Source organism: Macrobrachium rosenbergii, chromosome 34 (assembly GCF_040412425.1).
Source record: "Macrobrachium rosenbergii isolate ZJJX-2024 chromosome 34, ASM4041242v1, whole genome shotgun sequence".
In the NCBI taxonomy this organism is placed as follows: domain Eukaryota; kingdom Metazoa; phylum Arthropoda; class Malacostraca; order Decapoda; family Palaemonidae; genus Macrobrachium; species Macrobrachium rosenbergii.
In genome coordinates, this window is record NC_089774.1 from 636,432 (window position 1) to 656,115 (window position 19,684).

Sequence of the window (19,684 nt, forward strand, 5' to 3'; positions counted from 1 at the left end):
CCATCATTTAGGAAAGTAAAATTATTGTTTATGGTTATATATTAGAATGATATATATTAATTTCTTTTATCAACGCGTATTTATTCAAAACAATAAACACAACATTCCTCCAAGATGGGAAAGATTTGTTTGATTCATGATTATGTTATTGTACGAATTGACCAAGTTTATGGATGTCACACGTGTAACTTTATGCACAATTCTACGTTAAGGAATTTGATGTCATTGTAAAGATAGTGAATTGTAATTTATTATGTAATGTTAAAAAGTCCCTAAAACCAATATAAAAAATATGTATTACGAGTTGAAGCTGGCTGTATAGGAAAGTGTTATGCCATTTTTTTTTCTTAATATGATGAGGGGTGGAAGGCTAACTCTTGCAACAGTTCATTTAGTAGTAGGAAGGAAGTAAAAAGGCGTAACCGAATATAGACTAAACATTTTTTATTAAAAAGAGACGTCTATTCTCATACAATAATAATGAATGAGTTTAAATTAGAACCAGGGGTTGGTTCAGTTTTTCATGAATTGGATAGTGAAGTTTACTTTCATTGTAGTAACACATAACATAAAAAGACATCGTTGGCTTAGCCCTATAACAAATTGTCTGTATCACAAAGAAATATTGTTAATTTGTTTTAGATTTTTATTGTATGATTTGGACTTATAATGGGCTACAAATAGCACTGAAGGGTCTAGTAGTGAAATGAATAAGCCCGTACATAATTTATTCATATTCTGATCAGAGCATCTGAGATGCTTCCCAGATGAAATACAGTGGCAAACCATCACGAAATTGATGCTAACCTGTCAGTTGGTAGGAAGATATTTGGGTAATACCAACAGTTCATCTGTTCCAGTGAGTGGACTGTCTCCGCCCACAAACTGTTGTCTACACATAAGTTTTAATGGCAGTTTTGATGAACTTACAGAAGAAATGAGAGGTAATCTTGATCGTGAATACACAGACTTGGGTTGTTGAATTTCTATATCGGTGAATGGGTGTGTTGGGAGAGGGTGAGAAAGAGAGTGAGAAGAGAAGAAGAGAGAGAAGAGGGGGTGTTAAGGAGGAGAAAGCAGGAGAGAGAGATAGTTTATCAAATGTCATTCAGAGTTTTTTTGGGCAGCGCCGGGCTGGTCAGCTAGTGTGTGTGTGTGTATATATATATATATATATATATATATATATATATATATATATATATATATATATATATATATATATATATTTTGTTCTCACAGAGAAATGAATCACATAATATCCCATAATTATGATCCTAATAGTAGCCATGATGACATCATATTAAGAAGAAGAAGAAGTATTAGAAGTATACCTTATGCAAATGGTCACAGGGTACACGAGAGAGAGAGAGAGAGAGAGAGAGAGAGAGAGAGAGAGAGAGAGAGAGAGAGAGAAGGAAATTCCTTTGAAGAGGAGTCCTATGGAAGGAAAAGCCGTGAAGGGGCTTCTAGCTCACTCCAGGACCTAACAGGAACGGTGGACACTAAACTCCCATCAGTTTATTTTAGAAGGAAGCAGCCCTCCAGAGTGTGCCTACTGTGACGAGACACTAACAGTGGAGCACATTCTGGTGGTCTGCCCCAGATATTTTAATTAAAGAGAAAGATATTTTCAGGGTAAATCCCTGTCTGATATTTTGGGAGATGAAGCACATATTTCTGCTATCATCTCCTTTTAAAAATGTGTTAAAATTTTTAACGATATTTAATTTATTTCTTAATATATTTATTACATCACGTAGAATTTTAATGACATTAAATTTTTTATTATGTATATATCACATCATTCATTAAACTTCATACCCTTATTTATCGGTCACATCACTTCATATTATTTATTAATCATTTCCTTCATGAATTCATAACTTTAACATAATTTATTTTCTCTTCATTACGGCGCTGAATGGCCTTCTTGGCCCCAGTGCCTGGCCTTTTGCCCTAAATATCATACACCCATTCATCCCCGAGAATGCTTTAATTGTATTTTGCAGTAAAGTTACTCAAATTAATATTAAAATAATAAGTATAAATTATATTTGTTACATTTTTATTAGTTTAACACGTTAAAAACGTAATTTTAACACATAATTACCTAAAATGAGAGACATAGGTCACCCCAATAATGCCTTATTGATTTTATTTATCAGTAAAATAACTCTTTAATTAAAATAATTTAATTAATTTATTAAATTTATTACATATATATTACTGTAACATGTTAAAATACGTTATTTTTAACCCATAAATAAGTAAAATAAGTTATTTTATTTGCGATACACCTTTACTGTTACTTAGCGTATTAGGTACGGTAGGAGATAACTAAGTCGCCAAAAATGCTTCATAAATTACATTTATAAGAAATATAATTCAATTTTATATTCAATTAATATAATCTGATTATATTTATTCCATTTTTATGAATTTAAAATGTTAAAAAAATCACTTATTGATCCAAAAATGACTCAAATAAACGACCTAATCATCTTGGGTGGAAAGTGACCTGTCATGACATGTAAACAAATAGTTGTGTCGTTTAATTGCTGCTCAGAGAACCAGTCGCAGAAATCAATCAATTTCGACCGGAAATATTGACTGAATGATCGAATTGAAGATCACCCGAGGTAAATCAATGATCGAGGTTAGTTTCGTGAGTTAAAATTGGGTTAAATTTTAACTTTTAAGTTAAATATGGTTGAATTAAGTTTGGGATTTTCAGTCTCAAGGTGCCGATCCTAAGGTTACAATTGCCAATGTTAATTAGGGTGAGCGTTATTTAAGCCGTTAATTCCGTTGTTTTGGTTGTTTTCGTGACTGATGTAATGCAGAAGATTGAATCAATGATTGAAGTCAATTTCGTGAGTTAAGAATTAGGATAGATTTGGGTTTCTGAGTTAAATTGGTTAAATTAGGTCAAATTAGGCTATGTCATTTATCTTCGTTCTCTTTAGGCCTTATTTAATTGATATAAGGGTAATTCTTTTCTGAGCCGTAGTTCGGTGGTGAGCTAGATTATTGCAATCGACGTTTTCCTATGTTATTTTACATGCTTTATAAGAATTTAAAGTCATATTTTGTCAGCCAGCCTGTAACTAAACTGTACTGACGGGGTAGATCTAAGCCGGCATTCTGCCCCACCCCCCCTCCATAGCTAATAAGGAAAAATTGTAACCGGTAAACACCCCTAAAAATACCAACCTAACGTAACCTAGGGGTGTTTACTGGTTACAATTTTGCCATACTAGCTATGGAGCGGGGTGGGGGGCCTCGCTGCGGAATGCAAGCTTAGACCTGCCTCGTTGTGGAGTCTTCAAAGGTCAATGACAGCTTAGTTACAGCCGGCCGACAAAACATTACTTAAATTCTTGTAAAGCAAGTAAAATAACATAGGAAAATGTCAATTGCCATAGTCTAGCTCACCGCCAAACTACGGCTTAGAATTACCGGTAATTCTAAGCCGGCTGTCCGCGGTGAGCTAGACTGTGGCAATTGGCGTTTTTCTATGTTATTTTACTTCCTTTACAGGAATTTAAAGTCATATTTTGTCGGCCGGCTGTAACTAAGCTGTCATTGACCTTTGAAGACTAGACGACTTGTATTACCTAACGTGGGGTAGGTCTGGCCGGCATTCATGCGGCAAGCCCCCACCTCCATAGCTAATACGGCAAAATTGTAACCAGTAAACCCCCCTAAAAATACCAACCTAACGTACCCTAGAGGTGTTTACTGGTTACAATTTTGCCGTATTAGTTATGGAGGGGAGGTGGGGGGGCTTGTCGCGGAATGCTGGCTTAGACCTACCCCGCGTTAGGTACTTAAGTCGTGTAGTCTTCAAAGGTCAATTATGGTATATTTACAGCCGGCCGACAAAATATGACTTTAGATTCTTGTAAAGGAAGTAAAATAACATAGAAAAACGCCAATTGCCACAGTCTAGCTCACCGCGGACAGCCGGCTTAGAATTACCGAATTACTGATTTAAGCTATTATTTAAGTCGTATTTCGGCTTTTAAATGGCTTCCTGACTGCAGAATTTGCTTTGGGATTGGTTATTTCCACGATGGAAAGCCTAACCATCCTGTGTTAGGTAGAGTCAGTCATCCTCAAGGTATTTCTACAGGATTGCTCTGCATGTGGTATTACCTTGAAATTGATTTTCCTACACTTTTAGTGTTGCTATTAACTTTGTAACTCTACCCATCAATTATGGGGACCCTTTGGGAACTCAGGGTTTTGTGTGGGGAACACTCTGGGATAAAGACCAGACACATTTTTGTCATGAAAGGGTTTTGCGTTTATGCAAGTCGTTAGGGAGCCATATGTTCAAGAAGGAATTGGATAAGGAAAGGTAGGAATAAGAAGGGGTTTAGTGGAATTCCTCAGGAAAGTAAGTAAGACTGACAGCCCATTCAAAAAATAGAATAATGGGACATGGGAGTGTAAGGGGTGAGAGGGAAATAGGATGGGGGAGGAACTAGGAATAAAGGGTAATGTACTGACAATAAAAAAAAAAACACCACTTCCTTCATCAATACTAAAAGTATTGGAAAAATCAATTTACAAGGTAGCCTAACCTTTAGTTCGAAGTTATTCTACATTTACAAAACTTATTTCACATGCAATAAACCATACAGTTTATACAATAACAGTGAAACATACACAGACTTACCTTGACTATCTGGAGGGTATAAGTCAGAGGCTGCCTTTAAGAAAGAGTGAAACCAAATAATGTGTTCTTTGAAATATATTTTGAAGTGAGTCTGCGCCACTACCACAATAAGGGCAAAAGCACTGTTTTCTTAACAGGTCGTGATTTTGATACAATTTAATTAATACGCTGTAATTACCAAAATAATAATAATTGAATTCACAATAATTTACAAAATTCTCACAAGTAACGGGCAAACTATCATGAGTTATAGGATTAGTGGAGCATGATTTAGAAGGAAACAGACCAGCCATTGAACTGCTATGAAAGACTGAGTAAATTAGAGATATGGAAACCCAGGCCGATGTGGGTGACAAGGCTTTTGATTGGTCAAGAGCAGTTGGAGGAAATGACGTTGCTGAAACTAGGTGGCAAAGAAAAATCTAGAAAAATGTAAATAGGAAATTATCAGGGAAGTGTTAGAAACATACCACCATATAATTGGTAGAAGTGAGGTTAGTCTTGAAAAAACAGAAATATATGAAAAAACGCACAGTATTATAGCAATGAGTTACAAATAAGATGTAATATGAAATTTTTTAACATTAAGCTATAAATCGAAGTATAGTAACCTAAACTTTCCTAACCTGTTATATGATGATATACTAACCTAACCTACCCTAACCTAACATAACCTAACAGGCCGTGTTACTTAGCCGAGAGGCTCCAAAATCCCCCCATTAAGGAAAACTTGTTATAATGGATAGTGTACTAACCTAACCAAGTAGGCCATGTTACTTAGCCCCGCACACACCACCCCCGTGAAGGAAACCTATTATAAAAGGAACTGAATGAAATACTATCTGTAATGGAAATGAAGAAGAAAGACAGGTCATCAGGAAATACAGATGACAATAAGGTAAAAACAGAACAAGTTTTGTAAAGGTATAACATGAAATATAATATAAGGGTAAATGTCATCAATTGGGAATAAGATATTAATGTACATAAGAAGGAACTACTATTATGATTGATGAAAATGGAATAAATAATTGCAGAATAAAGAGATGGACGGAAACACTGGTAACAGAAAGAGACAACATGTAAACATCATGTATGAATCCCCCACTCCTTCAACCTACCATGACTGAGAAAAAATCTTGATCCCTCCTTATCCCCACTTTTCCTCAAACTTCCTCTTGACTTTAGATGCATTATTAAGAGTTCTTTCTTCAATTTGAAGTACATATTGTAACATATATATGGTAAATGTCATCAGTTGGAAACAAAATAATGTACATAAGCACCTATTATGATTGACAAAAGATTGCATAAAAAAAGACAGTTATAAATACTTGATTGCAGAAAAAACAGTTATAAACACTGGAAATAGAAAGGTAAAAAATATAAACATGGTGTATGTATCCCCCCTAGTTCCTCAAACGTCCGTCAGTGTGAGAGAGATCTCGATCCCCCCATATCCCCACTTTTTCTGAAACTCCATTTGGCCTTCTCAAGAGGGTTTTCCTCAATTTCAAGTTCATATTGTATATGACTGTGCCCCTCCCTCTCCCCCCTTTTTCCTCAGTTAGACGATCCTCTTTTTACCAAAAGCTCCCCTATAACACTGCATGCATGAGAGCATTTGAAATGGCCACCATACAATAACATATCATCGCTCTCCCCTGTGGTCTACCCCACCCAGAACCCCTCTTTCTCTAGGGGTCCCTTACCTTGTTGGATGATGACACTGCGCATCCTCATCCCCCTCTCGCCACCCAGAATTTTGCTTTCCCTATGGGTACCCTACCTTGTTGGATGAAGTTCTGAGGTTAATTAACAGTCGACCGGCAAAAAAAATGGTAAATTGTTAATAAGTAACCAAAATACTATAGGAAAAGTCAATTTCCAGGGTAATACCCGATGCAGAGCAACCCCATAGTTCTACCCTCCCTTGCATTACAGTTTATTAAACTGGTTATTTTTAATGTAATAGATTTAATTGTGACCAGTTTTCTTCTCAGTTTCTTCGTTTAGGCAATTTTGAACCTTCTCAGGCCTGTTAGACTAGGTTAGGCTCAAAGGGATAGGGGTAGGCTATGCCCTGTAAATATTGGCTGTAATAATGGCACTTGTTAACAGTTGGTTTTGTTGTAATATCTGGTTGTGATTTTGTGAGTTTAGGATTCCTCCTGGGAAATCCTCAGTATTAGAAATTGCACAGCTATAGCAGGCTAGTAATGTAACATTTTTGACACGGTTTGGCAGATTAGTAAAAATCATGTGAAAAACTATCATAATAATTGCATTTTGCATGTGGAAAATACATAACAGCCTACTTTATAAGGTAAAAATATTACAGTACTTTGTAGTAGCCTTGGCCAGAGTTGTATGACTAGCACAACTTGTCAAAACAAAGTGTCATGATGCCAGTGTAGCTTAGGGCACTTGTAATATGACAGACATTATAACAAATGTAATTACAGTAATTTGTAAAACAATATTGGGTTTCTATATAAACTTGGTTTCAGAGCAGAATGAAATGTAGGATGGCTGCCAAAAAAGGGTGACAAAAGTAACAAGTAAAAAATGTGTCGAACAGTCGAGTTTTCTATACAGCCGCTACAACTTATAATCAAGGCCACTGAAAATAGATCTATCTTTCAGTGGCCTCGGTATATGCTGTATGAGCCACGGCCCATGAAACTTTAACCACTGCCCGGTGGTAGCCTATCCTATATTGTTGCCAGAAGCATGATTATGGCTAACTTTAATATTAAATAAAATAAAATAAACACTAATGAGGCTAGAGGGCTGCAATTTGATATGTTTGATGATTGGAGGGTGGATGACCAACATACCAATTTGCAGCCCTCGAGCCTCAGTGGTTTTTAAGATCTTAGGGCGGACAGAAAAAGTGTGGATAGAGTAAAGTGCGAACAGACAAAGCTAGGCACAATGGTTTTATTTTACAGAAAACTAAAAGTGAAGGATACTTGAGGAAGAACTTCCCCATACATTTCATTTGATAATAATTTGGGGCATTACTGGTATAGAAAAACATTTTTCTCAGTTTAACAGACACACTTATGTTTATTTACTTATGGAAGAGAGTAATGGTTTGATAATTTAATTTCTCCAAAGGCATGAACTATTGAAAAGCCAAACACTGTTGACATTTCGTAAAAAAAATTTAAGGAGGTTATATTGATAGACAGATGCATTAATATGAAATGCTGCAGGGTTTCGAATGGTGTCCGTATTACCTCGATGTCAGTGGTAGTTGGAAACTTATATATATTTTAGATTAGATTATTGCTAGCATGACCATGCAGAAACTAAACTTGCCAGATTAAAAATCAAGAATTACTCCAAGGGTTGATGAAATGCTAAATAAATTAACTAAGTAATTGCATCACTGCTTGACATCAGATTGGTTAAAAATTATGAAGGACCAGTATATGGTAATAATAATTTGTTCCTATGGGAATCCAAGCCATCGCCTTTAATGTTGGAGTAATCTTTAGTGCTAGTTGGAATTGGCTGTTGAAATTTTGCAACAATGTACAGTATAGTTAACTGGTGGCCTAGGGCCCCTCACTCACCTACCATCTCTTGTAGAGGGGTGGTGCCATCCGTGTACCTCTCATAGTGCAATATAGGTACAGTAAACCCCCTGTATTCGCGGGGGATGCGTACCGCACCCCCCCCCTGCGAATAGCTAAAATCCGTGTATACTGAAAGCCCCTGTAAAAACACTTAGAACTGTCTATTTTGGTAGTTTACACACAAAATAACTGTCCAAGAATGCTTATACATGAGTATTTTAATAGTTTTATCACAAAAAGTGCATTTAGTCATGAAAATTATATGAAAATACAGTAATTAGTGAATATTTCTCAGTGAAAAATACCGCGAATGGGCGAATTTTCTGCGAATAATGGGTAGATACATTCCACAGAGAAATCCGTAAATACGTGAGTTCATGAATACTGAGACCGCGAATATGGGTGGTTTACTCTATTACTTCAGGTTCTTTGCAATATCCCTTTGGTCCCTAGCTGCTATAACCCCTTCCATTTCTTTTACTGCTTAGTACCTCCATTCATATTCTCTTTCTTCCATCTAACTTTCCTCAACCCTCTCCTGACAATTGCTTCATAGTGCTTGAACTGCAAAAGGTTTTCCTCCTGCTACATTGTTCAGACCACTTTATTCCTCTTGGTTTCCATTTCAGCACTAAGTGACTTTATCAGAGGTCTGAGAGCATGCTTGTCCTTCGGCCTGAATTCTTTACTCCATTCCTTTCCTTTCATTCCTCTGACGATGCTAAGCACTTTTTCTTCAGCCATCATTGAGAGGTGATGTCTTGCTGTGTTCCTACTAACTGCTAAATTGGAACTTATGGTTATTTTCCCTGTTAGTTCCTACACAAATACAAACCTTCGCTCTTTACATGGGATTTTGCTTGCGATGTGAGCTGAAACGGCCGTTAACTTTCAAACAAGGTCATTAGCTACAGATGGTAGGGGGCGGGGAGCCCTTCCCACTCATTGGTGTGCACTACACTTTGCTTTTGGCTGCTGTCGTGTGAAGACATCTCTGCGCTTCTGTTTGCTTTCCTTTTTCTTGTTTTTGTGTATTGTATATGAGTTTGTTTCTTTATTTGCTTTATATCTACAGAGTAATGCAAACCTCTAACTTGCAACAGTTTGGGGAGAGGAAGCCACTTATTATAAGGCATTGCCCAGTTAAAAACGAACGTAATCAGTTCCTCTCCTTGTTAGAGATAGACCCTCATGTATTGTGTATGTCATGCAGGAAGCATGCTTGTACTGTAATCAAAATAGTCTGTGTAGTGAGTGTCAAGTCTGGCCTTCTGAACAGCGGGTAGAGTTTGCTCAGATAAAGAAGAGAGAGAAGAAAGTCTCTGGTGTCATCAGAGTGCAATACTCCACTGGTGATACTGAAGATTCCCTCTGATTCCTCCTGCCCCAGACAAGCTTCCACCTGCTGTTGCTACTCCTAAGGGAACAGTTTCTCCTTCGCCATCTCCTATTGCATTATCAGTTGAGAGCCAGCGTAGGGGAATGGTTGACTGGTTTGACTACTCTCTGGTGGTCTCATTTCACTCGGAGGGGGAATTGTCCTCGGGAGGACAAGATAATCCTTCTTGAGGCAAAAGGAGATAGCTTCACCTAACCCAACTTGTCTTAAAGGTGTTGTGCAGCCCGAGGGGCTTAGGGAGTTATGGCCATCCCTAGGCCTCCAGGGAGCCAAGTGTTGAGGGTTTGATCTCCCACTTGAAGGCCTCCAAAGGCCTTCCAGTAACTGCTTCCACCATAACTGTCACTACTTCTACAGTTTACAGTTTCTGCCAGCTTGAGGGTCACCACTACGTCAGTGATGCCTTCAAACATGCCTCCGATAGTGTGCCCATAAGTGTTACCCTCTACATCGTCTTCCCTTGGTGACACCCTTCTCCACACCCTGCTGTCCTAGGCCTGCCGCGATTGGAAGAAGAGGAATCGGAAGTCATCATTGTCATCGTCATGTGCAGTCACGTCCTCCCCTTCTCCCAAAGCTAGTAAGCGTGGGAAGAAGAAGGCTGCCTCCCCCAGTTGTAAGAAGTCTTGTATGGCTTTTGATGGCCAACCCTCTGGTTCATCTGTGTCCGGGTCTGTTGTGGACTGACTCTGTACAGATGGAGTTTCCCTTTTGCAGCAGAAAGCAGCGGCAATAGAATCGACTTCCATGGCAGCATTCCAGACAGTTTCCTGGATAGATCTTTGGTCCCTTTCAGTGGCAAAGATTGCTTATTCCTCTTCTGGGTTCTCATAATTCCAAGGAAGAAGCCACATTCAGGAGGCTTATGTTGTCAGGAGGTAGAGCCATCTCCCGCCTAGCCCACCAGACAGCTAATTTGTGAGTGAACCTGGTGCTCTAGAGGAGAGACACTGTCTTGACTCAGGTCACCAGGTTTGTTGGTTCTGAGTCGGCAGTGGCACTCAGGAGCAGATGGGTACTGGGTTCCACTTCCCTCTTCCCTAAAGTAGAAATGGATGTCACGGTGGACAGGCTGAGGATCGAAAATAACAACCTGCTTATTCACCAGGCAGTGGCCAAGACCTCCGGGTCTTCATGTGACACTCAGCCCGCCTTTCTGGTCAGGATGGCTCTTCCTCTTTGGGTCCTAGTAAGTCCCAGACTTCCAAGGGTCCACGCAAGAACACCTGGTCTTCTTTGCCCCTGCTAGGAAGGGTGCGCAGCAGTGCTCCATTCAGCTCCCTGCCCAGCCTGGGAAAGGGGCCAAGGGTAAGAAGGGGAAGGTAACTGGTACAGCATTCGTTCCCCACCTGCTGCCATTGATGAGGGATGTACCTACCAAGCCATTAGGCAACATGGCAGTGATACGGAGCAGAAACCTTCAAGTCCCCTCCGCCCCTCACCAACGTTCCAGTCTCCTTCCTGGCATACGTTCCCGGCTGACTGACGAACCTCGCCATGTGGGAAGAGGTGAAGGTGATGCTGAAGAAGGTGCTGTAGAAGCTGGGACAGATCGGTCTCCGGGGGGTTTTACAGCCGTCTTTTTCTCATAGAAGACGACAGGTGTGGAGACCAGTGATAGACCTTCCTCCCCTGAACTGATTCGTTCACCAGACCAATTTAAGATGGAAACGTTATGGTCTGTACTCGATGCCATCACGGAGTTTGACTTCAAGCTTTCGGTGGACTTTAGGATGCATATTTTAGAAAACCTATCCTCCAGTTGTGACCTGACTCTCCTCTTTGATTTTGAGATATGCGATCTCACACCCAAGCAGAGCGTAAGTATCTGGGCGTGCTGAAACTAGAGTCTACCCCTCAGACTCGAGCATCAGCAAGTTCAGAGAGGCAGTGCAGTTATTCTTGTCCCGACAGGAACAGCCAGCTCAGCAGTGACAACGGACCCTTCCACATCTATATTCTGAAGCTCGTGACATTTTAGCCCAAAGAGTTTCAGGATCGAGTGATGGGACACTCCGTGGTGTTGATGAATGACAGTACTGTACCCTCATCACTACAGTAGTAGCATATGTCAGTAAGAAGGGGGGAAAACTGGTTTCCCCTCTGCTCCACATGTTGGTGGTGCAGGTGGACGAGTGGCAGTAGTACACTCGATAGAGCTGTCAGCCAGGTACATTCCTGGGAACCAGAATGTAGTGGTAGACAAGCTTAGTCGCTGGGGTCAGGTGATAGGGATATGGCTCCTACACCCAGACATTGCAGAAGATTTTCAGTCTTTAGGACCTCCTAATGATAGATCTCTTTGCAACCAGACACAACAGAAGCTGCTGGGTTGTATTCTATCATTCCTGAACCATGAGCAGTTATAGAAGACACCTTCCAACACCCATGGGACAATCTTTAGGTCTACGCCTTTCCTCAGTTTTGTCTGATTCATCAGGTGATCAACAGGGTCATGATTACCCCAGAATCACAGGATGACCCTGGTGGCTCCCAAGTAGCCACATGCCGAGTGATATCCAGACCTGCTAGCTCTACTGTCCAGTAGGAGCTATTCTGCAGCAGGTAGCAGACTTCCTTGTTCCTCCTCACTGAGATAGGCTTCTCTCTATCTCAACTTGTCAAGATATAGAAGACAGTTTAACATCTCACATGTTCAACTGCCCTCGCCAAGTCTTTCTCTTTAAGGGCATTGATCTCCTCTCCTCATGAGAGATCTACATGCTAAGAAGAAGCTTCAAGGAGTGTGGACAGGGATCTAACCCTCAAGACTATGTACCTGCTTGTCTTCCTTCCTTTGGTCTACACGACCAGGAAGAGAGGGCATCGACGAGAGTTAGCAAGCCACATGGCCTTCTATGCTAGCACTCAAGGAGTAGGGATCTGTCATGCTTGTATTTGACCTGGAATTTTAGCAAAGACTCAGCATCCTTCAGTCCCTGATACCAGATTCGAGCCCCTTTCAGTCCCCTCCCTAAAGGAACTGGTTGATAGTGATCAGGATGAGATACTACTGTGTCCAGTTAGAGTGCTGCAGAACTATCTTAAGAGGACTCAGCATCTTGAATCTGAGTGTCAACGGCTCTTTGTTAGTACTGGCCTGACCAAGAAAGAAGTGTTCAAGAACATGATTTCTTTCTGGCTTTGTGAGACAATCAAGTGAACGTACTCTACGTCTGATGAAGTAGGCAGGAGAGTACGTTCTGAGCAGACCTCACGAGGTTAGGGACATTGGTCTGTCCCTTGCATTCAGGAAGAACCTGTCAGTTCCACAGGTACTAAGGGCGGGAGTGTGGTCATGAAAATCCACATTCATGTCCTTCTACCTTCAGGATGTTGCCCATGGTTCCATGGACACTTTTTCTTTGGGTCCTGTGGTGGCTGCTAAACAAGTTGTGTAGCTCACCCAGCTCCCCTAGATGGACAGGTAGCATCTCACCTAAGGTGTTCTGTTGCAAAGAGTGAGTGTGAGCGAGTGACTGGCCTCCTCCCTCCCTCTTTTTATACCCTTCCTCACCCATAGTTCAGAGGGATGGTTGGCAAACTGTCACATGCTGGAAGGGCATGTGATGCAGGTGAGCTATGTAACTGAATACTGTACCCTGTCTATAATCTGTAAGCCTGTAGATTAATAGATGCAAGTCCTTCCCCTCTTTAGCAAGGGGAGAGAGGGACTGACAATAAAACAAAACCCATTGGTTTTATTAGCCTTTTATTGTCTCTGAAGCTAAGGGTTCATCCAAGCTCTTGTCGAATCAGTGATGCTATACATACCCATTAATTCGAAAGGCCCACAAGTCTGGTAGTTGAACATCACATATGCTCAACAGGTCAGAGCCACGGTCCTTCCTCTGCTCTGCATGACCAGGAAGTAGGCCCAGGTGAGTCAAATTACCAGTCAGTTCAGAAATTTACTCAGAATCCTCCCACCAAGAAGTAAGTCTCCATATGTAAAGACCAAAGGTTTGTATACAAGTAGGAACAAACAATACAAATTTTTTTAGTAATTTGTATTTTTCCTAACATACAAGCCTAAAGGTCTTTAAATAAATGGCCCACTTCATGCCACCCCTCATTTTACTACCTAGGATGAAAGGTAAAGTGAATGTGTTAAGATGAGTTTGGAAAAATATAAATTGCTTTAAAAATGTGTAGATTTTCCACCCATGCAGCATTAAAAAACCAAAAGGATTTTTACTGTGTTCATTTTTATTTATGTATGTATACAGTCATATATACATGTGGGCTGGAGTTAAATATAGATACTGCCAAGTTGCAAACAGTGCATATGCAGATGCAGTAATTGAGGAAATTCTGTAATATGAAATTTTCATAGCTATACAAACCAAAACCTTATGTCATACTCCATCGCAATCACCCCTCTTTGTTCATCAGGCCAAAAGAAGTGCTTGGTGATGGCATGTGAGTGAAGGGAATTCCCTTACTTACTCTTCTGAACCACCAGTTAACCTATATCCAACTTGTACTGAAAGATACTCCTTCATAAAAACTCTGTTTCTGAAAGATACTCCTTCATTAAAAGCTGTGTTTCGTATAGCTCTGAAAAAATTTGCCATATTTGAGGAAATGTATCAGCACATACCTTCCAAGACTGTCATCAGTGTTGTTGGTCTTAATAGCTACTCGTGTATTGTATCTACAGTAAAAATCATTGAAACTAATTTGAAAACTTTTATCTCTTGAAATTACTACTCAATTTACCCTTACTATTTTTGCTTCTTATTGTCGACTGCGTCTGTGGATAATATAACTGGATCACATATAATTAAGCATTTACTGTATACCCTTCCTATTGTTACCGGCACCACAAAATTCTTATGCTGTTCTCTTGCATTTTCTATTTTTGGCCTTTGATTTTGTTAATTAGGATATGTTCATAAGTAATACTGTGATGTTAAGCTAAGAAGGTTTACAGATCTGAGAGGGTGAGAGTCATATTAACTGTTAGTCTGTTGTTGCATTGTTGCCTCAGGAATGTTTTGATGCTGTTTCTGGACAACATTTCATTAGATTGTATTAATATTTGAATACTGTCAAATGCACTCCTTGTTAATTGGCCTGAGACCTTTATAGGAACCTGAATTAAATTTGATTTATTATTTTACTTCAGTTCTGGCATTATGTTTATTAACTCAGTGTTGCATACCTTGATTTCAGATTCTCCCTCAGAAGAACCTTCCTTCCTTCGTCAGTTGTGAGCATCAAGATTTTGGGAATGCATGAGTGCTTAATGGTATTACTTGTAACATTACCAATAGCTCTCAAAGCAAAAGAGACAACAGTGAGTTATTGTAGTACTCCTGCATTAAAAATGACAACAACAAATAAAATCTGTTCTGAATATTAGAGTCATACATCAACAATGAAACCTAGTTGTAGTCCTTCAAGATATTGTACTTAATTTATAAATTTATAACAGATTTATTGGATAATCATTTGTAAACAATTTTGTGTTAAGAGTTGTCAGTTCAACACACTGTCATTACAGAACAGTGTTATGTATTATACTTCCATGTCATTATGTATTTACTGAAAATATAAAGAGGTTGCTGTATTTTAAAGTGGTTCTGTTTGAATGAAGAAGTGTTTAAAGCAGTAATACTCTACACTTGGTATTTACAACCTCTATGAAACTCAAAAGCAGAATTTTTATTAATGTGCTCAGAAAGAAATGACAAAAACCTAATTCTGGATAGTGTGGCAGTGTTACACCTGAGCTGAAAGTGGATGGTGGTGCTTTGTAAAGCAAGTATCATGCACAAGGGCCAAGGATATTAAATGCAGAACTTGGATTTCAGCCTGTAGCATATTGGGGAAAAGCTGTTGTAATCATTGAAGGACAAAAGGCTAAAATGAATCCAGAACATTCTTTAGAATTACCTTTGAAAAGTGAAACTGAAGGTGCATTATCACTACCTTCCATAAATCAAGAAAACAGCAACATGGCTGCCTTTAGTGAAACCAGTGATGGTAACTTTTTGTCCATGGATCCACTGATGGATATCAAGGCAGAGCCAGAAGTATTCTTTCAGTCTAATGAAGGTGATGAATATTCATATGAAAGGAATTCAGCACTGATTGAAAAAGGTCCAGCAACTGCAGCATATTGGAAGAAAAATGTTTTGAATGTTGAAGAACAATTGCCAAGAATGAACCCAGAACATTCTTTAGAATTTCCTTTGAAAAGTGAAACTGAAGATGCACTAGCACACCCTCCCATAAATCAAGAAAACAGCAACATGGCTGCTCATAGTGAAACCAGTAATGGTGACTTTTTGTCTCTGGATCCATTGATGGACATCAAAATAGAGCCAGAGGTATTTTGTGAGTCTAATGAAGATGGTGATTATTCAGTAGTGAATGAAAAAGATCCACTAACTTGCAAAAAGGAAGAGAAACAAGAAAGAAGGAATAGTCACAATGGAGAGAAGCCTTTCAGATCCACTGACTGTGAGAAAGAATTTTACAAGAAAATTAATCTTAAAAGTGATATCACAAATCCTACCAGAGAGAAACCATTCATGTGCAAGGAATGTGGGAAAGCATTTTCCAGGAAACATCATCTTGCAGTTCACATGAGAATTCATACTGGAGAAAAGCCATTCATATGCAGTGAATGTGGGAAAGCATTTTCCTGTAAAATTACCATTATAAAACATATGAAAATTCATACTGGAGAGAAGCCATTCATGTGCAAGGAATGTAGGAAAGCATTTTCACAGAAAGCACATCTTGCAGTTCATATGAGAATTCATACTGGAGAGAAGCCATTCTTGTGTGAGGAATGTGGGAAAGCATTTTCCATGAAACAAACTCTTACAAATCATATGAGAATGCATACTGGAGAGAAGCCATTCATGTGTAAGGAATGTGGGAAAGCATTTTCCAGGAAACCAGATCTTACAGTTCATATGAGAATTCATGCTGGAGAGAAACCATTCATGTGTAAGGAATGTGGGAAAGCATTTTCCAGGAAACCAGATCTTACAGATCATATGAGAATTCATACTGGAGAGAAGCCATTGATGTGCAAGGAATGTGGAAAAACATTATCCACAAAATCAAATCTTACAGTTCATATGAAAATTCATGCTGGAGAGAAGCCATTCATGTGCAAGGAATGTGGCAAAGCATTTTCCAGGAAGCGTGCCCTTACAGATCATATGAGAATTCATACTGGAGAGAAGCCATTCATGTGCAATGAATGTGGGAAAGCATTTTCCACAAAACAAGATCTTACACATCATATGAGAATTCATACTGGAGAGAAGCCGTTCATGTGCAAGGAATGTGGGAAAGCATTTTCCAGGAAACCAGATCTTACAATTCATATGAGAACTCATACTGGAGAGAAGCCGTTCATGTGCAATGAATGTGGGAAAGCATTTACCAGGAAACATCATGTTACATATCATATGAGAATTCATATGTGAAAGAAGCCCTTCATGTGAAAGGAATGCTGGGAAACATTTTTTGGTTAAATTACCCTTACAAACCATATGAGAATTCATACTGGAAACATCATTGTACAAGACATAGATAAACCATATTGGAGAAAAGTCTTTTATGTGCAAGGAAAATGGCAAGGTTTTTTCCACTAAAATTTCTCTTACAAGACATGAGCGTTCATACTTGAAAAAAGCCATTCATGTGCAAAAAATGTGGGAAAGCATTTTCCCAGAAACAGCATCTGACAGATCATGTGAGAATGCGTACTGGAGAGAAGCCATTCACGTGCAAGGAATACTAGGAAGAATTTTATGGTTAAATTACCCTCACAAGCCACATGAGAATTCATACTTGAGAGCATTTTCGAGGAAACATCTTATTAGACAGATAAGTCATATTAAGAAAAGCCTTTTGGGTGCAGGAAAATATGGGAGGTTTTTCCCCACTAAAATCGCTCTTACAAGACATGAGAATTCATACTTGAAAGAAGCCATTCATGTGCAAGAACGTTGGAAAGCATATCCCAGGAAACATCTTATAATTCATATGAGAATTCATACTGGAAAGTAGCCATTTACAGTAAAGCCTCAATTATCTGATGTAATATATCCAAGGCTCTGTGGAGATTGGAAATTTGTGGATATGGTAAAAAAAAAAAAAAAATCCCATGGATGTAAAATATCAGTTATATGGGATGAATCTTACCTATTGTTAAAGTTAGTTTATATCTTTGCGTTATTAGGTGCGATCAGCATATAAAATTAAAAAAAATAACACTTGCCTAACCCACTAGGACTGTCTCTGCAATCACCTGTTTCCCACCAGGTGACATAGGAATGTTTGCGTTCTTGTCAGAATTCTTCATGCCGTGTCCTTATGTAGATGGTGTGAGTCAGTTTTAGTAATAATTTTGATGATTTCTGGTTTATTTTCTCCTACACGGTATTGTGCTTGTTTTCTGTTCATCAATATGTCATCTGCAACAAGCAGAGTTGAAAGTATTAGGCTGTATAGGAAAGAGTTTGTGGAAACCAAATGTTTCGGTTGTGCATGACCATGTAGCCTATATGTTAGCCCAGCTGTTGAGGCATGAGTGGTTTTCTTGATATGAAGATAATGAGTGATCTGATGAGAGGATGAAAATTTTGTGAAGTATTGGAAGATGCCAGAGGTTGATAGTTTACATAGACAATTCGTTAAGGCACACCATAATCCTACTCAGTCTTTTCCTTTTGTCTTCCAGTGTGGCTTCTTCTTCTCCTCCATTAGCCTACCTGGTAGCCTAGGTTAATTCCTCTCGTACTCCTTCTTCTCTGCCTTCTTTTGCTCCCTATATGGTTCGGGAGAAAAATTAATAGGCAACTGAGATATATTCTTCATTATGGTTAGAAATGTGACCATATATATTATGGCAAAGATGGCCCCCCCCACATAGTGATCGACCTTTTTCGCTTTCTCCCATGGGAGAGGTGTTGGAACTTTAGTGTCTGTCTGTAGCCCGCCTTCTGGACTGCCCTGGGTCTGTTGATGACAGGGAACCATGGCGTGTCTCAGGACCAAGGTCTCTGCCCTTCACCACCTCTCTCAGCCGTCTCTCCGGTTTGGGCTCGGCACGTTCTCCGGATGAATTGTTTGCGAGTTTGGCGCTCGCATTCGCCAGCTCACTCATAGTCCATTTTGGGGCGAGAGATAGTGATGTGTGTGTGAAGTGGTAAGAGTTACTTAGGGATACAGCCATGATTTGGTTGATTCTCCTTTAGTATTTAGGCAGTGTTTAGCTTGGGTTGTTCGTTTCACTTCCTTTTGATGAAGATGAATCCGTTGACCATCGCTCTTCAGTTTACTCCTACCTCGGCCCCTGTTTAACGAGTAAGAAGTTAACTGATTATGGTAAGGTGCATTATCATGAAAGTAGAGCCTGTGAGAAGTGGGTGAACCGTCGAAAGAGAAAGCTAGGAAACTTTTTAGTGTTAAGTAGCTCTGCTCCTAAGTAGTGTACTTGCAACTGTGTTTGTAGAGTTAGCTTTCAGCAACCAGCCAAACTAGGCGATGTGCTGGCATGTTGCTGGTTTAATCTAAACAGCAGAGGCAATCTCGGAATTGTATCCTTTAATGCTGGTTCTCAGGTGCTACTGCATCTATTTCCAGCTTTTGAAGCTGCTTAGAGCCGGGTTATCACTTACATACGATATAATTTTTTTCACCTTCCTCTGTTCAACTTGCAAGTTTCAAGGTTCTGGACCAGGGAAGTGAAGATTCCTCTAATAGGTAAGGTAATTTGGCCTAATTGTGAGGCAGAAGTACTTTTGAATATATATATATATATATATATATATATATATATATATATATATATATATATATATATATATATATATATATATATATATATATATATATATATATATATATATTACAGTGTATATGCATATATATTTGTGCAGTAATGTTTATGCATGCATATGTAGATATGTATGTATCTGTATGTACATATGTAGATACATTTAAGAGATGATGATGATGGTAATAGTTATAAATATT

At 39.1% G+C, this 19,684-nt stretch overlaps 1 protein-coding gene across 1 annotated transcript; it reads left to right on the plus strand.

The window, feature by feature from the left end:
* Window positions 1-2,528: 2,528 nt before the first annotated feature.
* On the plus strand, window positions 2,529-19,433 carry LOC136856040 (gastrula zinc finger protein XlCGF57.1-like). Its single transcript, XM_067133597.1, has 2 exons — window positions 2,529-2,659; window positions 14,852-19,433. The coding sequence occupies exon 2, from the start codon at window positions 15,547-15,549 to the stop codon at window positions 17,125-17,127; it is 1,581 nt and encodes a 526-aa protein (XP_066989698.1). The 5' UTR covers window positions 2,529-2,659; window positions 14,852-15,546; the 3' UTR covers window positions 17,128-19,433.
* The last annotated feature ends 251 nt before the right edge of the window (window positions 19,434-19,684 follow it).